The sequence below is a fragment of the Agelaius phoeniceus genome, chromosome 2 (genome assembly GCF_051311805.1).
Source record: "Agelaius phoeniceus isolate bAgePho1 chromosome 2, bAgePho1.hap1, whole genome shotgun sequence".
Lineage (NCBI taxonomy): Eukaryota > Metazoa > Chordata > Aves > Passeriformes > Icteridae > Agelaius > Agelaius phoeniceus.
The window spans coordinates 90716766-90735319 of NC_135266.1; the positions used below are offsets into that span (position 1 = coordinate 90716766).

The following is an 18554-nucleotide window of genomic DNA, read 5'->3' on the forward strand; positions in this document are numbered from 1 at the left end:
CACCAGGTTTTTATTGGATTTGTCACGCTGCAGTTTTCTTACCTGTCAAGAGAGGGTCCCTTTACCTGATTCATCTTGATGTTTCAGTAGCCATGAATTGGCCAGTTTGGTAAGTGCTGTGTAAACACTAAGGAGTTTGTGACTGCTAAGGAAATGGCTTTTCTCTCCTCTTTTTCTTACCCTGCTAGTTCATGGCGCTAAAAGACATTCTAGAGTATTATGGCTTAATCAGGTGTCAAAATCAGTGCAAATACTAAAAGCAACCTGTGAGCTGACTTTGAATGACAAAAGGAGTGGGACTTTGGCATCTTGAGAGGGGCAGCTGTGCTTAGGTTGATGCCAGTTTAACACAGAAGTGCTCCCCAGCTTCTTGGGCCTGTAGAGGGTTCAAATTTATTGTCTAGGCGTGACTTAACAGGGCCATGGGAAATTTGGAGGCAGCTTACATTTAAAGGAATTATGGCTTTGTAGTTTGGGTAGGGGTCTCTTGATGCTTGTAGGGAAACAGAAACTTTGTTTTCCATGTCTCAGCAGGCAGTTTAGATGCAGTTTGAAAGATGCTGACTTCCACTAAATTTTGAATTTGGTGGGAGGAGGAATATGAGAGGTAGTAAGAGGAGAGATGTGAGGTAGTGCTGGTAAGGCAGCTGGCTGCACTTCATTTTTTAGCCAGCATCTGCTTGTTCCTTCACATTTTCTGTGAGTATGGTGGCTGTCTGATTAAAATAAGAAAATTACAGTCATGTAAATTGTAGTGAAAACATATTGCCTTGCCTCAGTTTCTTAAATGGTTAGTATTGTTCTGTAAGTTACATTCACATAGTTTCTCCTCTTAGAAAGCATTTATCAGACTTGTGAAAATCATGATTTTAAGTCCTATACATTTTCTTGGGGGTTTTGTTTATATTAACACTATTTTAATGCCATTTTTTAAAATGAAATATAAAATAAAATATGTACAATATTGTGGTTACAGACACATGGCTGTTCTAAAGGTTTCTTCTTACTGTTCTTGTGTCTGGGGCAGTCAATATCTTTTGATATCTAATTTCTTCCTATTACTTGCTTTTATCTGTTTATGTACTAATAATATTTATTTTTTTAAAACTGCATTCACTTTGCAATTTGGTGGCTGCTGAATTTCCAACAAGTAAGGAGTTTGAAGAGTTTTAGCAAATTCATAAAAACATTGTTTAGTGGCTCATGTGCACAACTAGTCAGCAAGACCTTTTGGGTTTTTTAGATGCAATTTCCTTACTAGGTAGTGGAAATATCTGTTGAAAAGCTAAATGCTTTGTGTAGTAAATATTAATAACATTATACTGCTTTGTTCATTATGCTTTCTAAAAAGCAAAGCTTTTGGCATTTCTTTTGGTAGAGGCTATATGACGGTACATCTTTGTCAAGTAGGTGTTGCTAATGAGAAATCTGTTATGCCTTTTGCAAAATTGTTGATTCCTACTTGGATGTACCAGTGTAAATGAATCCTTTTTATGCTTCAGGTATCAGTAGATATATTTTTCTTTTAGTTAGCATCTTAAGACATTTGCCAGTGTTTTACAGCAATTCTTTACACTTAAATCCATTCCTTATGCTTACATTCTTAAATGTCTGTGCATATCTTGAAGGAAAAGAAAGAACAAGAAAACGACCTAATGTAGAGCATTAGGATCTGTAGCTCAAGTCAAATAGGCCTGAAATTTTTTCTGAATTTATTCATGCTGTAAAATCTGATTTCTGTAACAGATAGAAACAGTGACAAAGTATTAGTCAGTGTGCTGGGATGCTTGTGAAGATGAAGTTTCAAATAATACTGCATTCATAGAGAGTAGTTTTATAATGTAATCAAATCCTATTTTTTTCCTGTTTCTTAGATGATGAAGCATGCCTGGGACAATTATAGGCAATATGGATGGGGACATAATGAGCTCAAACCAATTGCCCGGAAAGGACATTCCACCAACATATTTGGTAGGCTATATTTTCTGGTTTGTTTGTTTGTAAATTTTTTTTTTATTATTATTATTATTTCTGTCCATGTATCTTCTTTGGAAGTCTACCCAAACTTTCCAGCAAACTCTGTTTTAATAAAGAATCTTTCAAAGTGTGAGTGACAGAAATGTATTATTTCAGTGGTATTTCATTGAATTACTTTATTGACCTATCCTTTTGGGTAGTATGTTCTTATTGTTGCAGAGGCTAAGCTGTGTCTATGTGCACTGATGCTTTGTGTGCGTGTATCTATATAAATGAAAGTCCTGATGCAATGATGGTTATTTTTTGGTTATATTTTGAGATGCAATGAATATAAATGTGTTGGGTAGTTTTTTTGTTTTTTTTTTTAACCCACCTCATATTGTCTAGATCTTTGTGTTTAGTTCCATGAGAAGCATGGAAGAGTTTGAGTTGGAGGGAACCTTTTGAAGATTATCTAGTCCAACCCCCCTGCCATGGGCTGGGACCTTCCATGAGACCAGGTTGCTCAGAACCCCATCCAGCCTGGTTCTGAGCATTGCCAGGGATGGGGCACCCACAGCTTGTCTGAGCAGCTTGTGCCAGTGCCTCACCAGTGGTGCTTAGTGCAGTGCAAAGGAGAGAGTGAGCTGAGTGCAACACTGCAGCAAAAGGCTGCTTCCATGACAGAAGGGCATTTCTTAGGTACCAGGACAGCATCGTGTAGTACTCTTAGATACTTTGTTATCTTGTACATAGGCACTGCCATAAGTTTCACTAAAAAAATCTCTTCTGCACTTACTGTGGTTTAGTTTTATGTTATGATTAATTGATGGTTTTCCTTTATATTTTTTACAGCTGATGAAACTGGATTTGACAGGGAAAAATCTTTAGTGTTCACCTCTGTGATCATGTAGTCTTTGCTACTTGCAAATCTGTTGCCTAATTTGCCATGTGTAATTCTAGATTAGCCTTGGTTTGTAACCCAGACTCTATGAAGTAAGTTTTTTTCCTTCATGTGGCAGAAAGACATTTTTATGATGTTTGTTTTTAATGTGACTGACATGATATTTTGAAGCGGTTGCGAATTGCAATTTCACTGTAGTCTTTTTTTTCATTCCTCCTCTGCTTACTTCTAACATGTCTGCTAATGAGTCTGGAGGATTTCTGCTTTTTTTTCTTGGAATGATTATTCTTTGGAGAGCTTATTTTTAAAATTTTGGCATTGCTTTCTGAAAGAAATTGCAGGCCTTGTCCATGCTGAAGTTTCTGCTCCTCTTGTTCCAGCTAACTCTAGCAGCCAATGCCCTACATGTTTGTCCTTTTAAAATCCAGATGCTATTTTGTGCCATTTAGTTTTTAGCCAAATCATGTCATGATTGCTCTATTCAAGGCTATTTCATATGAAAAACTTTTCTGAAACACATAATCTTCAGCATATATCAAGTCTAAAATAGAATCAGCTATTGTTCATTTGGTGGATGGTTGATGGGGGAGATGTGTGTGTGGAAATTGGTCTTTGTCAAGGACTGTCTTAGGCTGTATTGTTATTCCAAGCTCTTTACCAATCTCTATTACCCCTATTGACACGATTCCCAGCAGTATTTGCCTTTATAGAAGGGTTGCTTAATTTTTTTTGAAACCTCATGCTAGTTTTAATAAAAAGATGCTCAGCAAAATCTGTTTTTATTATTCATCTCAAAGATGATTTGATCCAAACTATTTTCAGCCATTACTGCAATCTACTGTGCTTCCATTTCAATTCCTAGCACGTCTGAGAGATCCTGCAAGGAGATGGTATCGCTGGTTGAATGAAAGGCAGCCCTTTGCATGAATCTTTGGGAAATCAGGTTTGCTGATAACTCCCAAGTGAGGTTAAACACAATTCAATTTGGAAGACAAATAAGTCATTAGTCTTCCCTGTTGGACTCCACTTTTGTCTAAAGCAGTGTATATCTATATCTATGCCGAGGAGAACACAAGTGTTTCTAACATTTCAAGGTCTAGCAGGTTTCAGTCTGGGGTCAGAGAAGGGCAGAGGAGGTGGCCTTCTCTGCTTTTATAAATCTTAGTTTTGAGTAATTAAAAATATAAGGAAGGATAAACTTTAAAGCAAGATGCTCTATGCCTTGCTGAAGCACGCCAGCAAGGGTGTTTATGGGCTTCCTCAATTATTAGTTTGACTTTTATGACAAAACATGGTAGGTTGCTCTAGTTGGCCTGCAGCAAGAAACTCTTGCCAGTCTTTTTGAGATGTCTGACTGTAAATTGTAAAGGAGAGTCTGCTAAAAATACTGTCTTTCAGACTGTGTAGTTGGGCAGTATCTTGAGTAGCACCTCTTCCACAGCTGGGTCACAGCATTAGTAGTATGGTATACTGCTTTGAGAAAGTATGACTGGGAGTGGGTGAACTTTTAAAGATATTTACGTTTAGATGATATATGAAACAAACCTTAATAGGTTCTCTCTTGGTGAAATGGGGTGATAACTGCTTTTGAAAAGGCTGGCATTTATTCCTACCCTGTAAAATGAAATATAAAAGTCAAGGAAAAGGTGCAGCAGAGAGGTGTAAATTTTCTTTCCAGTTTAAATTTTTATTTGCAGCTCTGCTGAACGTTGTAGCAGAGAAAAAGCTAAGAAAAAAAAGTTGGCCTTTTTTGTTGGACTGCTTAAATTGGTGAAAAAATTCATGGCAGCTGCAGGGTCTTGTTGCAGAGGGGGTTTGTTGGTCAAGTTCTCATTAGAACACAAAGGGTAAGGAGGCTGATGAAAAATGATGCATGTAGGATAATGAGCAAGCACAGCAAACACTGAGCTTGCTTCAGGAGGGTTTCTGAGTTTAGCATGAACCAGAGTAGTTGATGGTATTGTTGGATTCTCTCCCTGTAATGAAATCTGATTGGATTTGCTTTTGAGGATGAGAGTAACCACCTGGAACATGCCGTTTGAAGATGATTTGTCTCTGATGATCCATAGGTGAACATCTCCTGAAAACACAATCAAAATTATTTAGTCCTGATATGCTTCAGAGTTTTAAACTGTATGTGTTTGTATCCAGTATAATATGAACTAATTACCGTTGCATAAGCTGTAAGGATGCTTTATTGTGAGTTAAATTGAGTAGTTTGTACTAGTTAGTTTGTATCAGTCTTCAATCTGTGTTTTTCTGAAATATGTTTATTTGAGAACCTGAACTACTATAAGGAACAATATAAAGAAAATAGACAATTCTTGGGCAATTTGGAGCACTGTCCTCGCCAAAACTAAAATTGTGGACTGTCATCTAACCTGATGCTTTCTGAAATTAGAGTTCTGACATTTGTGGTGTGTTTTATTTTGTTGTTTTGGGGTTGTTTTTTGGTTTGTTTTGCTAATTTTAATTATCTAAAAATAAAGTGAAGATGTGCAATTTGTCAAGTAATAAGTACATGGCAAAGTACTGATACAATTCTTGCAAAATTGAAAACTTCCTATATTACTAGCTGTGCACTTCTAAACCTTATATTTGGATGTATTCTGTCTAGAGATGAGCTGCTTTATATGAAGATGATCTGGTAATGCACATAATCCATAGACAGTTATATATCTAGATATGTTTTGAAGGGTGTGGAAAGATTTTAATAGTGATTAAAAGTTTTAAAAGTTTAGAATTTGTGGATGCTTGCATATACACATGCCTCTTCTCATGCACAAAGATTTAATAAAGTGATTATTTTGTATTTTGTCACACTAGAGCTGTCTCATGCATTGATAGTGCTTTCATGCCTCTCCTGTTCTCTCACCTCACGCAGTCATTACCCGAGCTGCCTGCCAGCTCTCTCTTGGGATCCTGTCTTCTAAGGGGGAAGAGAGAATTGTCAGTGAAGTCACATTGTGATTGCATTTGTGGTACCTGGTAGAGCCCCAAGGCTGCAATGCAGTGCCTTATCTCTTCCTTAAAACTTGACCAAATAAATCTGTCCTCTCTTTTATGAAGAATTTTTTGTCTGGCATTTTAAGTGTCATTGGTGAGTGAGATATGTTCAAGGGAATAACTCAAGGATTCAGGTGGGGCAGCTCATGTGTTGAATATTCCTTGATATACCAGTGGACTACTTGGTTTGTACCACATCATTGAGCATGTCCAGCCTCAGCCTTTTGCTGCCAGTGCCACTGATGCACGCTGGTGACATGGGGGAAAGTTGCTGAGGTGACTGCCCGGTGCCGCAGCAGCGTAGGAAGCTCCTGCAGCAGCTCCTCGTGTTGCTAAGCAATGGAGATCTGACAGTGCATTTCTCCCTGTGCCGGGGAGCAGGAGCAGCAAAACATCCCAAAGAAAATGCATCTGTCACACTGCAAGGATGGGAGGCTGTTGCAAGAAGGAGCTGAGTCAGGCACAGGAGCCTGCTTTTCCAATACCTTTGACAAGTACAGTATAGCTTGGGAGAGCAATGTGATTTCTTTGTCCACTTTGTGGTTCCTGAAGTGAGGGGTGAATATTTCTTCTAAGCACTAAAAGAAAACACTGTAACAGAGTTTTTATTATTATTTACCCTTGGAAATATTCTTTAGTTTATAAGACGTTTTTGTTATCTGTCCTTGTGGCAGTTAGTGGGCTGCCTGAGCTGCTCTGACATTATCATCTGCTGTCACCTGATTAGTTGTAATTTACTTTTGAAGTTCACATTAATTGTCAAGGGTGTCTGATTTAGTAAGCCTTTTGTATTTTCTGGTTTGTTAATTTGTTTAGTTTTTAGCTGGCAAAATACCTGTTTATAAACAGGATGGAGACACACACTTTTCCTGGAAAGAAAATAGATTATACACTTTAAATACTGTGGAACGACCTTTTAAAAATATGGTGGAAAACTTCTTGTGTCTTCTCACTGTAAAATCCTAATAAAAAGACAGATGGAAATCACAGCTTCTGCTCAACATCCTTTTTCTGTGCATGTGTTCAGCCTCTGAATCCATGTAGAGGATAAATGAGCACAAAAAGGGACTGTGAGGTGTATATGTAAACAAAAATGTTCTTGACTATATGTTATCTTGATAAACAAAAGCCTCCTTAGTGAGCAGTAGTTCTTATCTTTTAACTGTACATGCACAAGTAATTTAGTCATTATTGCTTTTTTCTGTGGCTAATGGAAGGGGAAAGAAAATCCATTCTTGCTAACTAGGGAAGAGAGGTAATTTCACAATGCAAATTTCAGCCTAATCTCTGTATTTCAGGTTCAAGTCAATTTTAAAATAAATGGAAATGGCCTTAAGACAGGCCTGTGCATCTGTGTCCTCTGCAAACTCCATAATGAGTGATTACAGCAAGATAATGTTGAATTTTATAAGTACACTGAATGTGTATTTTTTTGACTAGTAAGACGAACTTTGAAAAGATAAAATTTTGAGAAAGAGCATAACTCTTGAGCTGCTGGCTTTATTTGAAACTAGAACAATGTTCTAATATCAGAAGAAAAGTTCCTTCAGGTCAGATGACAGATCAAACATGATTGTTACTCAGTGTTCAAAAATTGCTCACAGCAGGTACCTAGGGAAGACATGTAAGAGCAGGAAAAGCTCATAGTGAGCTTGTCTCAGAGTACTCCACAGCCTTACAGAAGTTTGTATAGTGCTAGTGCTTCTGTGGTCAGAGGCAGCAAGTTTTATTTCATCACTTCTAGTTTATTTTTCCTTGATTTTGTCCAAACTGCTTTGGAGTCTGGCCAACCCTAAGAGCAACATAACCCATTATGAGTGGTTCCATAGTTTGATTTGATATTGTGTAGAAAACTTTTTAGTTTTGAAGGCTGCTCACGGTCCTGGATTACTGGTTTTGGTGTTGGAAAAAAGAAGTAAATCCATTATTCATCTCTTGCTTGCCGTTCATGGGTTTGTAGAACTGCCTATGCCCTCAGTAGTGCCCATGTCCTGCATGGAGGGTCTTAGTCTATTTATCTTACTTATATTTTTCATACCTAATATGTTGTTATTTTCTTTCTTTGTATATTTTCAAGGTGCTGGTTTTGGGGTCTTTTTTGGTCTTTGAGACGAAGACTAAAACTTTGCTGTTTTGTCTGCTGTTCCTCTCCTAATAATTGTATTCTCTGTCTTTTAGGCTCCTTGTTGAGTCTACAAACACAGTACAGGGTAGCATTTCTGCAATAGCATTCCTTTTGGAAATCCTCATCCACTGTACCCAATGATTTATGTTATAAATCTAATGTTATAAATATTTTTAGTTATTTCATATTTAAGCTTTTGTCCAACCTAATCATTTCAGTAGTATCCCACTGGTGATTTTACGTCACGCTGATGGCTGTTTACACTTATCCCATTTCCTATCTTTTAAACCATTATTTATCTGCACAAGAACAATTTTCTTTTACTGCGTGGCAGGTCAGTTTTCTCAGAGTTTTGTTAAGGGGTGGTCTCACATCCCTTCTGTGTATGTTCTCTGTCAATATGCAAGTTCACTTCTTAAAAAGACTTTAACATTGATGCTAAGACAACACTTCCCTCTACAAAATTTCTGACTTTTCCTTCGTTTATCTCATTTAGAGCTGTTTTTTGATTGATGCTGCCAATTGGGCAAATAATGATTTGTTAACACTGTTTTGCTTCACTGCAATGTGCATCGTGCTTATTCAGAATATAGTTGTTCTCTGAAACTTGCAAATTTGTGCAGACAGGATACAATCTGTCTGTGTGTTCCCTCTTAAGTGTTTTACAGTACTGGTGCTGTAGATAAAAACAACTGCTTAGTAAGAATGTTTTTTGAATGTCACTGATATTTCATCAAACTGTCAAGTGTGCCTATGCATATCAGGAAAACAGGAAAAGTCACCACAAGCAGCTGTTGTCTTGTTCTTTTTAATAATACAATGTTCCTACTGAATTCTTCTCACACAGTTTGTGTTAGTTTATGTACAGCATAATTAGGGTAGTTGTACTCAGTGACTTTTTTAAGTGTCTGAAGCAATTATGTTAAATCGTATTCAGAAGATTGAAAATTCTGCTTTAACCAGAAAATCCCACAAAACGAACAAAAGATGCAGAAATGCAAAGTGAAATTAGATAAACACACCTCGTTTCTGTAACCTGCCTTGTAGGATAGTGAGGTAAACATCTGCATGAAATGGCAATGAAAAAATTAATCATGCTAGAGTTCAGGGCTGAGGCTCAGAATTTTGATTCTTCCCAATAGCATTCTCTTCTGTTCTTCTCTTATAAACCAGATGGTTTGCTCTGAGGAAAAAAAATTGTTTCTTGTTGGAAATCTTTGGACTTAACTGTCAGTTTATTTTGAATTGTGAATTATTTAGGTTGTGGGAATGCTATTCATGAATTTAAACTTTTTTCCTACCTTTTCGAATTGAGAGCAGAGGGTATAATAAGGAAATGAAGATAAGGCCATGCAGCCTTGTTTTGGACAGTGTTAAAATATGAACAGGCATGACAGCTGAGTAAGAATTGGCATTCTGAGCTCTAAAACTAAATCTGCTGAGGACAACTCCATGGGCATGTGTACGGTGAGGGAGTCAGGTGTGGGGGTGCTTTGCTGCCATCTGAAGCCAGCAGATGTACCAGGCAGCTGGAATTCAGGAACTGCTCAACCACGTGAGTGGAGCACTGTGCTTGTGCCTGATACACTGCTACTGTTCAATCAAGTTTTGCACCCATCTGGTGAAGTTCTATGGCTATCCCACTGAAAATCTGCTCCTCTTATGCTGTCCCAAAGAAAATTTAGGACGTGGTTTGGACCAAAGTGTGTGGAAGTGGCCCAGATATAAAGATAGAAAAACTTGTGTGCCATGATGGCTCTTAGGTGGCTTTTTTTTTTTTTTTTTTGATATGCCTTTTCCTACTGCCTAGCTGACAAAGTAATTTAGCTTATAATTATCTGTGAGAGATTGTATCTTGTCTTGGAAGACCTGTACTTAGCTGCTTTATATAAAGTCACACAACTATACTCAAGTCCAGATAACATCTTGTTCTCTTATTTACTCTCAAATATTAGTCTTGCTTTGCTTGCCGTGGTGTTTTACTGATTGCTGCCAGTGTTTAGGCTCTTCATACTTCCAGGCCATCATTCACAGATACTTTTCCCTTCAGTCTTCCACTTCCTGTTTTCTTAAAATGGGCTTACTTCAGATCTATATTTTTGATTAGTTTTGATTGACTGCTTTGTGTATACAGCAGATTTGCTGTCACCATTCACTTTTCACACGTTATTCTTGCTTTCTTTCTGATGTGCTTCCATGGCCTCCTTTGTACTCAATGCCATCTTCTCTCCCTCTTTCCTTTCCTACTCTGAAATTCATCCTAACCTTTCTCTCCTGACATTGTGGCTTTCAGTTATCACCAGATCTTAACCTTCCACTAACTCATATCATAGTTCCAACATTAATCTTTATTATGGTCTGCACACAGTCCTCCTCCTGTGTACAGTAATAGAGTTTGGTCTTTGTGCTTTAAAAATAAGAGAACAAAAAATATGGAGGAAATTGGATAGAAATGTAGAAAATTGAAATGGTCTGAGGATATTCAGTCTTTGTACTAGAGGGACTGCATTCAGCTCTTGCTTGCATGAATTTTGAATTAATTTGAAGGGCCATGTAAGATTTATGGAGCAAAGTAAAGCAATCAAGTGAAGAGCAGCCAAGAGGAAGGTTTATTGCAGTGTAGATTTTTAGACAAAGTTTTAAAATTCGGGTCTTAAGAGCATGGGTATTCAGGCAGCAGTTTGTTGATTATTAACAAATACTAGCAGGTCCAGTTTTTAATAGGTTCAAAGTCTAGCATACAATTCAGTGTTCTACTCCCATGACTTCCTCAGTTATGAAATTAAGGAAAGCATTAAAATTGATCATTTGGTATTCTTTATATGCTAAAGTACTCTATTGTCTGGTACAAAACATTAATACCTCCTTTTCATGTTGTCTATTATCAGCAATTTAACAGAACTAAGCAATCAACATGCTTATTTTTTTGTTCTGCTTTTTTAATTAGTCTAAAATGTTAAAGGCAATTGGTTTCTTCATGGATACTTACAGGCTTATTCATTGCATTTTATGACTGAGCTGAAATCATACACTGCAGTTTTGTATGAAATGTATAGTTTCATTGACTAATTTTGAAGCACTTGTTTTCTCAGTGAAATTAAACTCTCTTGTTCAAAAGTTTAATTAATTTTCTTAAACGTTATCTTGTTCCTCGTGAGTCATTAAGATATTTTGCAAGTGGTATGCTTCAGTAGTGGCAGCTTTATTGCCAGACTCTCATTAGAGATACAGAAAATTGTTGATAATTGTTTGCTTTTAATTTTCATGTTACATATTTTCATACTATGTCTGTAATTGTCTGTCACATCAAGAAATTCTGTTGCTACAATCTGAAAACTTGAATTATTTAAATCTTTTGGACTAGAAATTGGTGTATTTTCTAATATATAGTGCAGTCTTGCCCAGTATGTATTTTTGAGCCATTATGAATCTGGGCAGACAGGAATAACAATAACAAGAATATTTATTTTCCTTAGGATTGCAATAACTCTGTTTTGAATGTCAGGCTGAGTTTATCAAGGAAGCATTTTCTCTCAGTTGCTGGGAATTAAAATAACTGCCTATGTGAAAAGTAACTAAACTTTTACCTTCAGAGTGTAACACTTCAGAGTGTTGAGAGAGTATATATTTCTCCTTGGGGAGGCTTTACATCTCCTCTTTTGTTTCTGGAACCACTGTGGTGGAAAAGGGAGGATCTGCTTTATGCTTGTCTACACCCCAATGGTTGGGTTGCTCTGTCAGTAGTGCAGGATCAGTCTGAAGCTGAGGTCGCCTGCTTTAGTGGAGATTTATCTTAGAAATTACGGTAAATTATCCCCTGGGGCTTTGGTCCTCTTACATTCCTTTTGCAAGCTGATCCTGCCTCCATCCCTAAGTAGCTTCACCACCAACCAAGCATGTTCTGTACCAGTAGGAGTAGGTTCAGCTTCCACTAAGTGATGTCTGTTAAGGGCCCTGCAAAAAAAAATCAGATATGAGACAGGCTGAGACCAATAGTATTTCTGACACTGTTTCTGTTTGTCTCTTATGGTTCTGTCAGTCAATATGACCATCCCATTGGCAATGGGAAGCTGTTTTGAGAATGAAAGCTATTTTCTTGCATCTAGATCTCTAGTCTTTGCACATAACTAACTATGGATTCCAGCTTTTTATTGCTTAGGAAGATAAGTCTGCTTTCTAGAGTATAAAATAATTTATTTTGATTGCAGGGATGTCTTAACACAGAGATACTTGCTCTTTGTGTGGTGTAGAGACAATTGTCTTCAGTAATTGCCCAAATGCTTTTAGTGTATCTAACTTCTTGTTCTTTCTCAGTCTTGCAATTTCCCTTAGCTTTCTTCAAAATGTAGCTGCTGCTGATGTCTGCAGGCTATCCTTGCCAGGGAGAATAAGAGTCTTTATTACTGTTATTTATTCCTGTGTGATTTTGTCACTGGTTTAGGAAATATGAAAACCCTATCTTGATTGTAAATGGACTGATGAGCATCCTGCTTTTGGGTGTGTCATCTGCTGTCTTTTTTGAGGAAAAATAAAATGCTTCCTTCTCAGTTACTGCTTGAGGTAGAAGAGTAGGAATGGTTACATGTATCTATTAGGCCTATTTATATGACTTCTTTGTATTTATATGATTTCTTTGGAAGCAGAGTGGCCTCAGTAGTTTTCCACTTAGGCAGGTTTCCTTGATTTCGTAGCAGCAGCGTACGTTTTGGTAATGAGAGATCCATTTGAGTAGGCTGGATTTCCTTCAGGTTTGTTACTCCTCTAGCAAGTCTCTGGGTGAATGCCAAGTGTACTGTAAGACACTCACACACTTGTGGTACAGAGGTGTTGGAGCACAGGCAGAGGGAGAAAGGCTAAGAAGGAAATTGTCTCTCCAACCTTATGCCTTCCCCTGGCTTATTCACTGTGGGGATGCAGGGGGGCAGGAAAGAGAAAGCCTTGATGCTGTGCAAGCACTGCTCAGCAATAGTCAAAATTCTCGTGTGTTTCCAACACTGGTTTAGTCACACATCCAAACCCCACAGCACCATACAAGCTGCTGTGAAGAAAATTAACTCGCTCCCATGCAGACTCAGTATCCATGCTCAACCCTCCACTTGGGCCAATGAAAGCTCCCATGGAATTGTTTTTAGGAGAGGTAATGAGATTTGTGTGTGGTGTATACATGTTGAAGTAATGAGGTGGTTTGGGTGAGAGGTTAAATAATCAAAGTTTCTGTGAAGCACCTGTTTGATAATTGCCTTTCAGCTTAGTGCATGACTTCAGTTCGTTGGTGCAGAGTTTTGTCATCTTGTTCCTTATTTAACTTGTCTGTGTCTCATATCTTTAGTCTTTTCTGTTCATAATTGATCTATGCATAGTTGATCTATTAATGTATTTTCTCTAATACTTCACTGCTTATAGTCTCTTCTGCTTCCACATAATAAATACACAAAGCAACCCTGAGCTGATATAGCTGATATCAGACGTTCTAAATCTGATTCTAAACTTTTTTCTTATGGTATAATGAACATGGGCTATTTATTTTCTTCATATTCATTTTGTTGTGGAACACTTGACAGCGATCTGTCTCCCTTGTACTTTGATAGTCTCTTGTGAGACTTTCAAATGGTACTAATAAGCCAGTTCTTCATCTAGTGCTTTGGCATACTGAAAGAATTTTAGATAAGAAGATCATTTTTCTTTTAGAGGCTGTGATATTTACACTTAGTAATATTATTTGCTAGAAATTTCAAACTGTAGTTTATGTGGTATCAAGTGAAGGAATTCTTTGACTTAAGAAACTGAAGTCTATCTAACTACAAATTTGAATTACCATTTTGCAGTCCTTTGGAATAATACTTTTGCTTAATGAGAGTGTGCATGATTTTCTTAATAGTTCAGCTATTTCGCTGCTAAATTCTTTCCATTAGCTCATGATGGATGTTCTGTTTTATTTAGAAGAATGGGCATTGCATTCATTAGGCAAACTTCATTAAATTTGGAGCTCAATCAACTAGAACTATAATTATATGGAGAGGAAACTTCCTAATCTGACGTTTTTAAAACGGAGCCTTTTTGGAATTGGTTATTATCTTCTGCGACATGATAGCTGAGCCTTTGTATTGAACAGAGGCAGACCCTGGGAGGAGTGCCTTCAGCTAGCAGAAGTGTTATTTTCTATTATAGTTTAATTGTTTTATAGGCTTTTTTCACCACAATGAGACATCTGCTCCCTCTGTATGTGGAGCAATAATAGACTGCTTGAAGTGGTAGCAAGAAGTGTATGCTATAAACTGTTATCTCATCATTTAGGGTTACTTTATGGCACTTCAAATGATACCTTCTGCAGTTTAATTCCAGGAAGGTTATCCCCTTGTCCTTTCTGATCCAAAATTTATGGATCTTGGCATGGCTGTGAAAGAAAAAAAAGGAGCATTCTCTGTTATGAATGGAAAATGATTACACTTTGTGATTTTAGATGAATGGTTTCTATCAGCATCAGTAGGGGGAAGCACCACTGCCTATCCATTTCTCCTTTACCTGTAGCAGCACACTGACCCTAGTGCAGGCTAGTGATTGGAACACTTGCTGTTTCTTCCTCCTTCAGTTTTCAGTCTATGCCTTGCTGGAAGTGCAGTACATTTTAAGATGAAGAATGTCACTGCTTGTTTTGGTCAAGCTGTAGATACTGAAGAATTTAGTGGAAGGTCTTACTTAAGAACAAATTAAGAATGACATCCTTTCCACATAGTCCTTGAAGAAAGAAGCTGAGAGCTAATTTTACTCTCTGACCAAGCATCATGTAGCCCACAAAGAGTTTTAAGTTGTACCTGTCTTACAGTATGGAGCAGCCAAGGTGTTAAATGTGTATTGTTCTGAATGTTGCATTATGTTCAGTTCTGCCCTGTATTCTTGTAGACACAAGACTTCTGAGTGTGAATTCTGCATTTTGGACTTTTCCACCTCAATGCCCATGAGAAAGGAATTAGCTTGCTTCCTGCTGCCTGAGTGACACTAGAGGAAGAAAACTGAGCAGACAATCTGTTGCAAAATTTTGACTTGTCATCTCTTGACCTATTGGAAATGTTTTCACCCAAAAGGATTTGAAAATGCAAAGATTGTTCTTTGAGTCTTCCTCAAGGAAGAAGTACTCATGTGTAGAAAAAAAAGAAAAATAACTCAAGTTTGGTTGAAATAGTCTGCTTATATGAAAAAAGAAAAACTAATAATTTATTATAGGTTGGGATGTATATGCTATCCTTAAGAGATTGGGATATAAAAGAGTTGAGCTCTCACGTGGAGTTTAGAAACTATAACCGCACTGATTTGTGCCTCAGAAACAGGTGCCCATCACTGCTTAGGGAAGAGGTACTTGAGAATAGAAGAGGCTTTTCTCAGTAATGTTTTGTTGGACGTTCATGGTTCTAGAAAAGATAAACATAAAAGGTGAAAGAAAGGAGTGTAAAGGCAGCTGAAATGAGGGCTTGAACAATGTATTAGGGTATGGCCCAGACAAAAATCTCAAAGTGTGCCTATGCCTTGAATTGACTCTTAGGGACAAAAAGTGCTGAACAAGCCAGTTTTATTGGGCTGCAAACAGCACCAAAGGATCTGTAGAAGTGGGTTGTAGGCAATCCCTTTTGGGGCCTACTGGTTTAGGTGAGATCTCTGTATATGGGATTGAGGGCTCACTTTTAACACAATGATAGTGAAAGCAAATTTCTTGTCTGTATTTGGCGAAGTCATTTTTTTAGTCATTATGGGATGCTCTGGGGAAACATTGAACACCTTTGATCAGCTCTGGAGAGAGCTCTGTTCTGTTCTCTCTGAATTCATCTATTGGATTTATGTGCACATAACAACGTTATGTGCTTTTTAATTTCCATGGCCCTTCTTTTGTGTCTCTGTGCAAAGAGAATTCTGTGAAAAAGGTTGTTTAAATTTGTGGTTTTGAAGATACTTTCTTGACGTCTGGCAAGTAGATATTCTTGCCCCCAACGTACTGCTCTCCCATATTGTTGACAGTGGAATGTAGTTCTGAGATTCAGAAAACTGTGGAAGATTGTACCATGGTGTTTGAAGTCCTTTGGAGTAGGTGTGAGGAGGTAGGGTTGTGGACAATGACACACCAGGCCATTTCCATGCAACGTGTTTTCTGCATCCCTTGCAAGCTGAAGAATACGAGAGCTTACTGATCTGATAACCACTGTGTTTAAGTTGGAAAGTTTTTACTTTTTGAAACTACTGCAAGAGGAACTTCCAGGATTTCCCAAGACTTACGTATCCCTATTTGTTCAAACACTGTGTGTATTTGAAAATTTTATCTATGTGATTTAAATAAAAGAACAGAAATTACTTTGAGTGTATTGTGGAAGCTGTATAACACATTCCAACTTTATGTAAAAAAAATACTTTGTCAGCTGGTACTGAAGGTAGTCCTTGTGTCATGGTCTTATTTGCATATTTTTGAAGTGATAAATTAGATAACTGTCACATTATGCTTTTGAGAAGGTGCTAAGTTAAGTGCAGTGCTGTGGCTCTGCTCAAAGCAACCTCCACTTTAGCATAAGCAGTGGAATTTGTCATTTGGCTGAAGGTGTTAAACCTTACAGTACTTGAGCACCCCAGTGAATTCATTTTCTGAGAGTTATAGGTATGGCTGGTGGACAATTTGTCAAAGAATTTGTCTTTAATTAATCTTGCAAAAGGTAGCATGTCCGAATCTGTACTTGAATTTTCTTAACAAACACTGCCAACTTCAGGCTTTCCAAATCTAATTGAAATTAATTAAAAGCAATGCATGGCTATTCTTTAAAAATTAGTTGGTGGTTACTTTGTCGTGGATACTGTTGTGTTTAATTTTTATTATCTGGAGAAAGAAGTCCCTGAAAATGGAATTAAGCTTTCTCAGTCATTTAGATGTGTGAAAGAAACACATTGGAGATGATGGCTTCATTCAATTACTGTTATGTTTGAGGGGAAAAAATATAGCTCTAACCATGTGAAAGTCAGAAATGGATGAATAAAAACTACCAAGCAGGAACACTGCTGTAGAGATTCCCATTATGGGTGGAAAGCACATTAAAAGAACCCTAAAATGGACTTGTCACTAGCGTCATTAAATTGCTAATCAGAGTTTACAAGAGTTTATAAACCAGAGTGCAGTTGTTTATAGATTACAGGTATGAACAGTGAAATTTGGCTACTTTGTTGGTGCACAGGAAATTTTAAACACTTCATGAAAACAGATAACTCAGGATGATTTTGGTTTCCTCTAGAAACCAAGACCTGTGCCTACTGTGGGCAGCAGGTTTGGTTGGGATGGCCTAGGGAGATCAGGGCGCTCATGGGCCACGGCTCACCATCTCCTCATCCCTTGCACAGACCGATGAGTCACTCATCAATCAGCTCTAAATTGCTGCTGTTTCAAGTGAATGGCATTTTAGCTTAAAGCACCATTGATTTTTATTTGGCTTTCAATGCTCCACTTGAAGTGGTGACAGTTGAGAAATCCATTAGCGCTCCTAGCACGTCCCTGCAGATGCCCAGGAGAACATCTTGGGACTGCGGCTCTGGCAGTCACACCCGGCCAGCGCTTCCCTGCTCATCGGGCCGTGCTTTCCAATCATTAGCTAGCGTCCATAATTGCCAAACTTTGAATATTTCCGAAGTAAATGTTGGGAAATGCAAGGCATTACTAAGGCATTACTGCAAGTGCTGATTGCTTTATCTTGCCTATGGTTTTTTTTTTTTTCCCCTCCCCTAATGCTTCTGTACTAGAATTCCTGGTAGCTTTTTGAAGCTGAATGTCTTTCTGTCCTTTGGTTTTTTGTGTTTTTTTTTTTTTTTTTTTTGTTTGTTTGTTTGTGTTGTTTTTTTTTTTTGTTTGTTTTGTTTTGTTTTGTGTCAAAGTACAGTTGCTCAAGTTCAAGTTGGGAATGCAGATGAGAAGGGCTCTTTTTTTCTGTCTTTAGCATTCTTTTCTCTCCAGAAGCCAAACTGTGCCAGAGGACTGATACTTTGAAAGAGAAGTGGGAATTCTCTTATGTACCTGATAATTCCTTGCTCATTATTTGAGCAAGGGTAATTCTTTGATAATTCTTTGTGCTGACACCTTTGTTGTAACTTTGCTTTGCTACTGCTTGGGTTTTTTTTCTCATGTTTGTGATGTTTAAGAAAAGTAGTGAAATAGTCACTTGTAATAGAAACCCTTCTTTTTTGCCTGTAGGAAACTCACAAATGGGTGCTACCATAGTAGATGCATTGGATACTCTTTATATCATGGGCCTTCACGATGAATTCAGAGAAGGACAAGAATGGATTGACAAAAATCTTGATTTCAGTGTGGTGAGTAGAGCCTGCCCTAAATATTTCTGTAGTTCTTTTCAAGGTGTTCATCTTGGAAGAGGTCTTTCAGGTGAAACTTAATAAAAATTACGGATCAAAGAGTTAGATGTAAACTTGTAACAGATGTGACATTCCCTGTGTATCTAACTTTGTTTTAGAAAAAAAAATGCCATGACCTTTTCACAGTTATGATTCTGAGATACATCTATATATTGTATTTTCAAAGTACAAATT

The 18554-nt window shown here is 37.6% G+C and overlaps 1 protein-coding gene across 1 annotated transcript in view; it reads left to right on the top strand.

Annotated features, from left to right (window-relative positions):
* MAN1A2 (mannosidase alpha class 1A member 2) overlaps positions 1-18554 on the top strand; it is a 130444-nt gene that overhangs the window by 42555 nt on the left and 69335 nt on the right. The window contains exons 3-4 of the mRNA XM_054653295.2: positions 1875-1971; positions 18202-18320. Coding sequence (XP_054509270.2) covers positions 1875-1971; positions 18202-18320 — 216 coding nt within the window. The remainder of the gene's footprint in view (positions 1-1874; positions 1972-18201; positions 18321-18554) is intronic.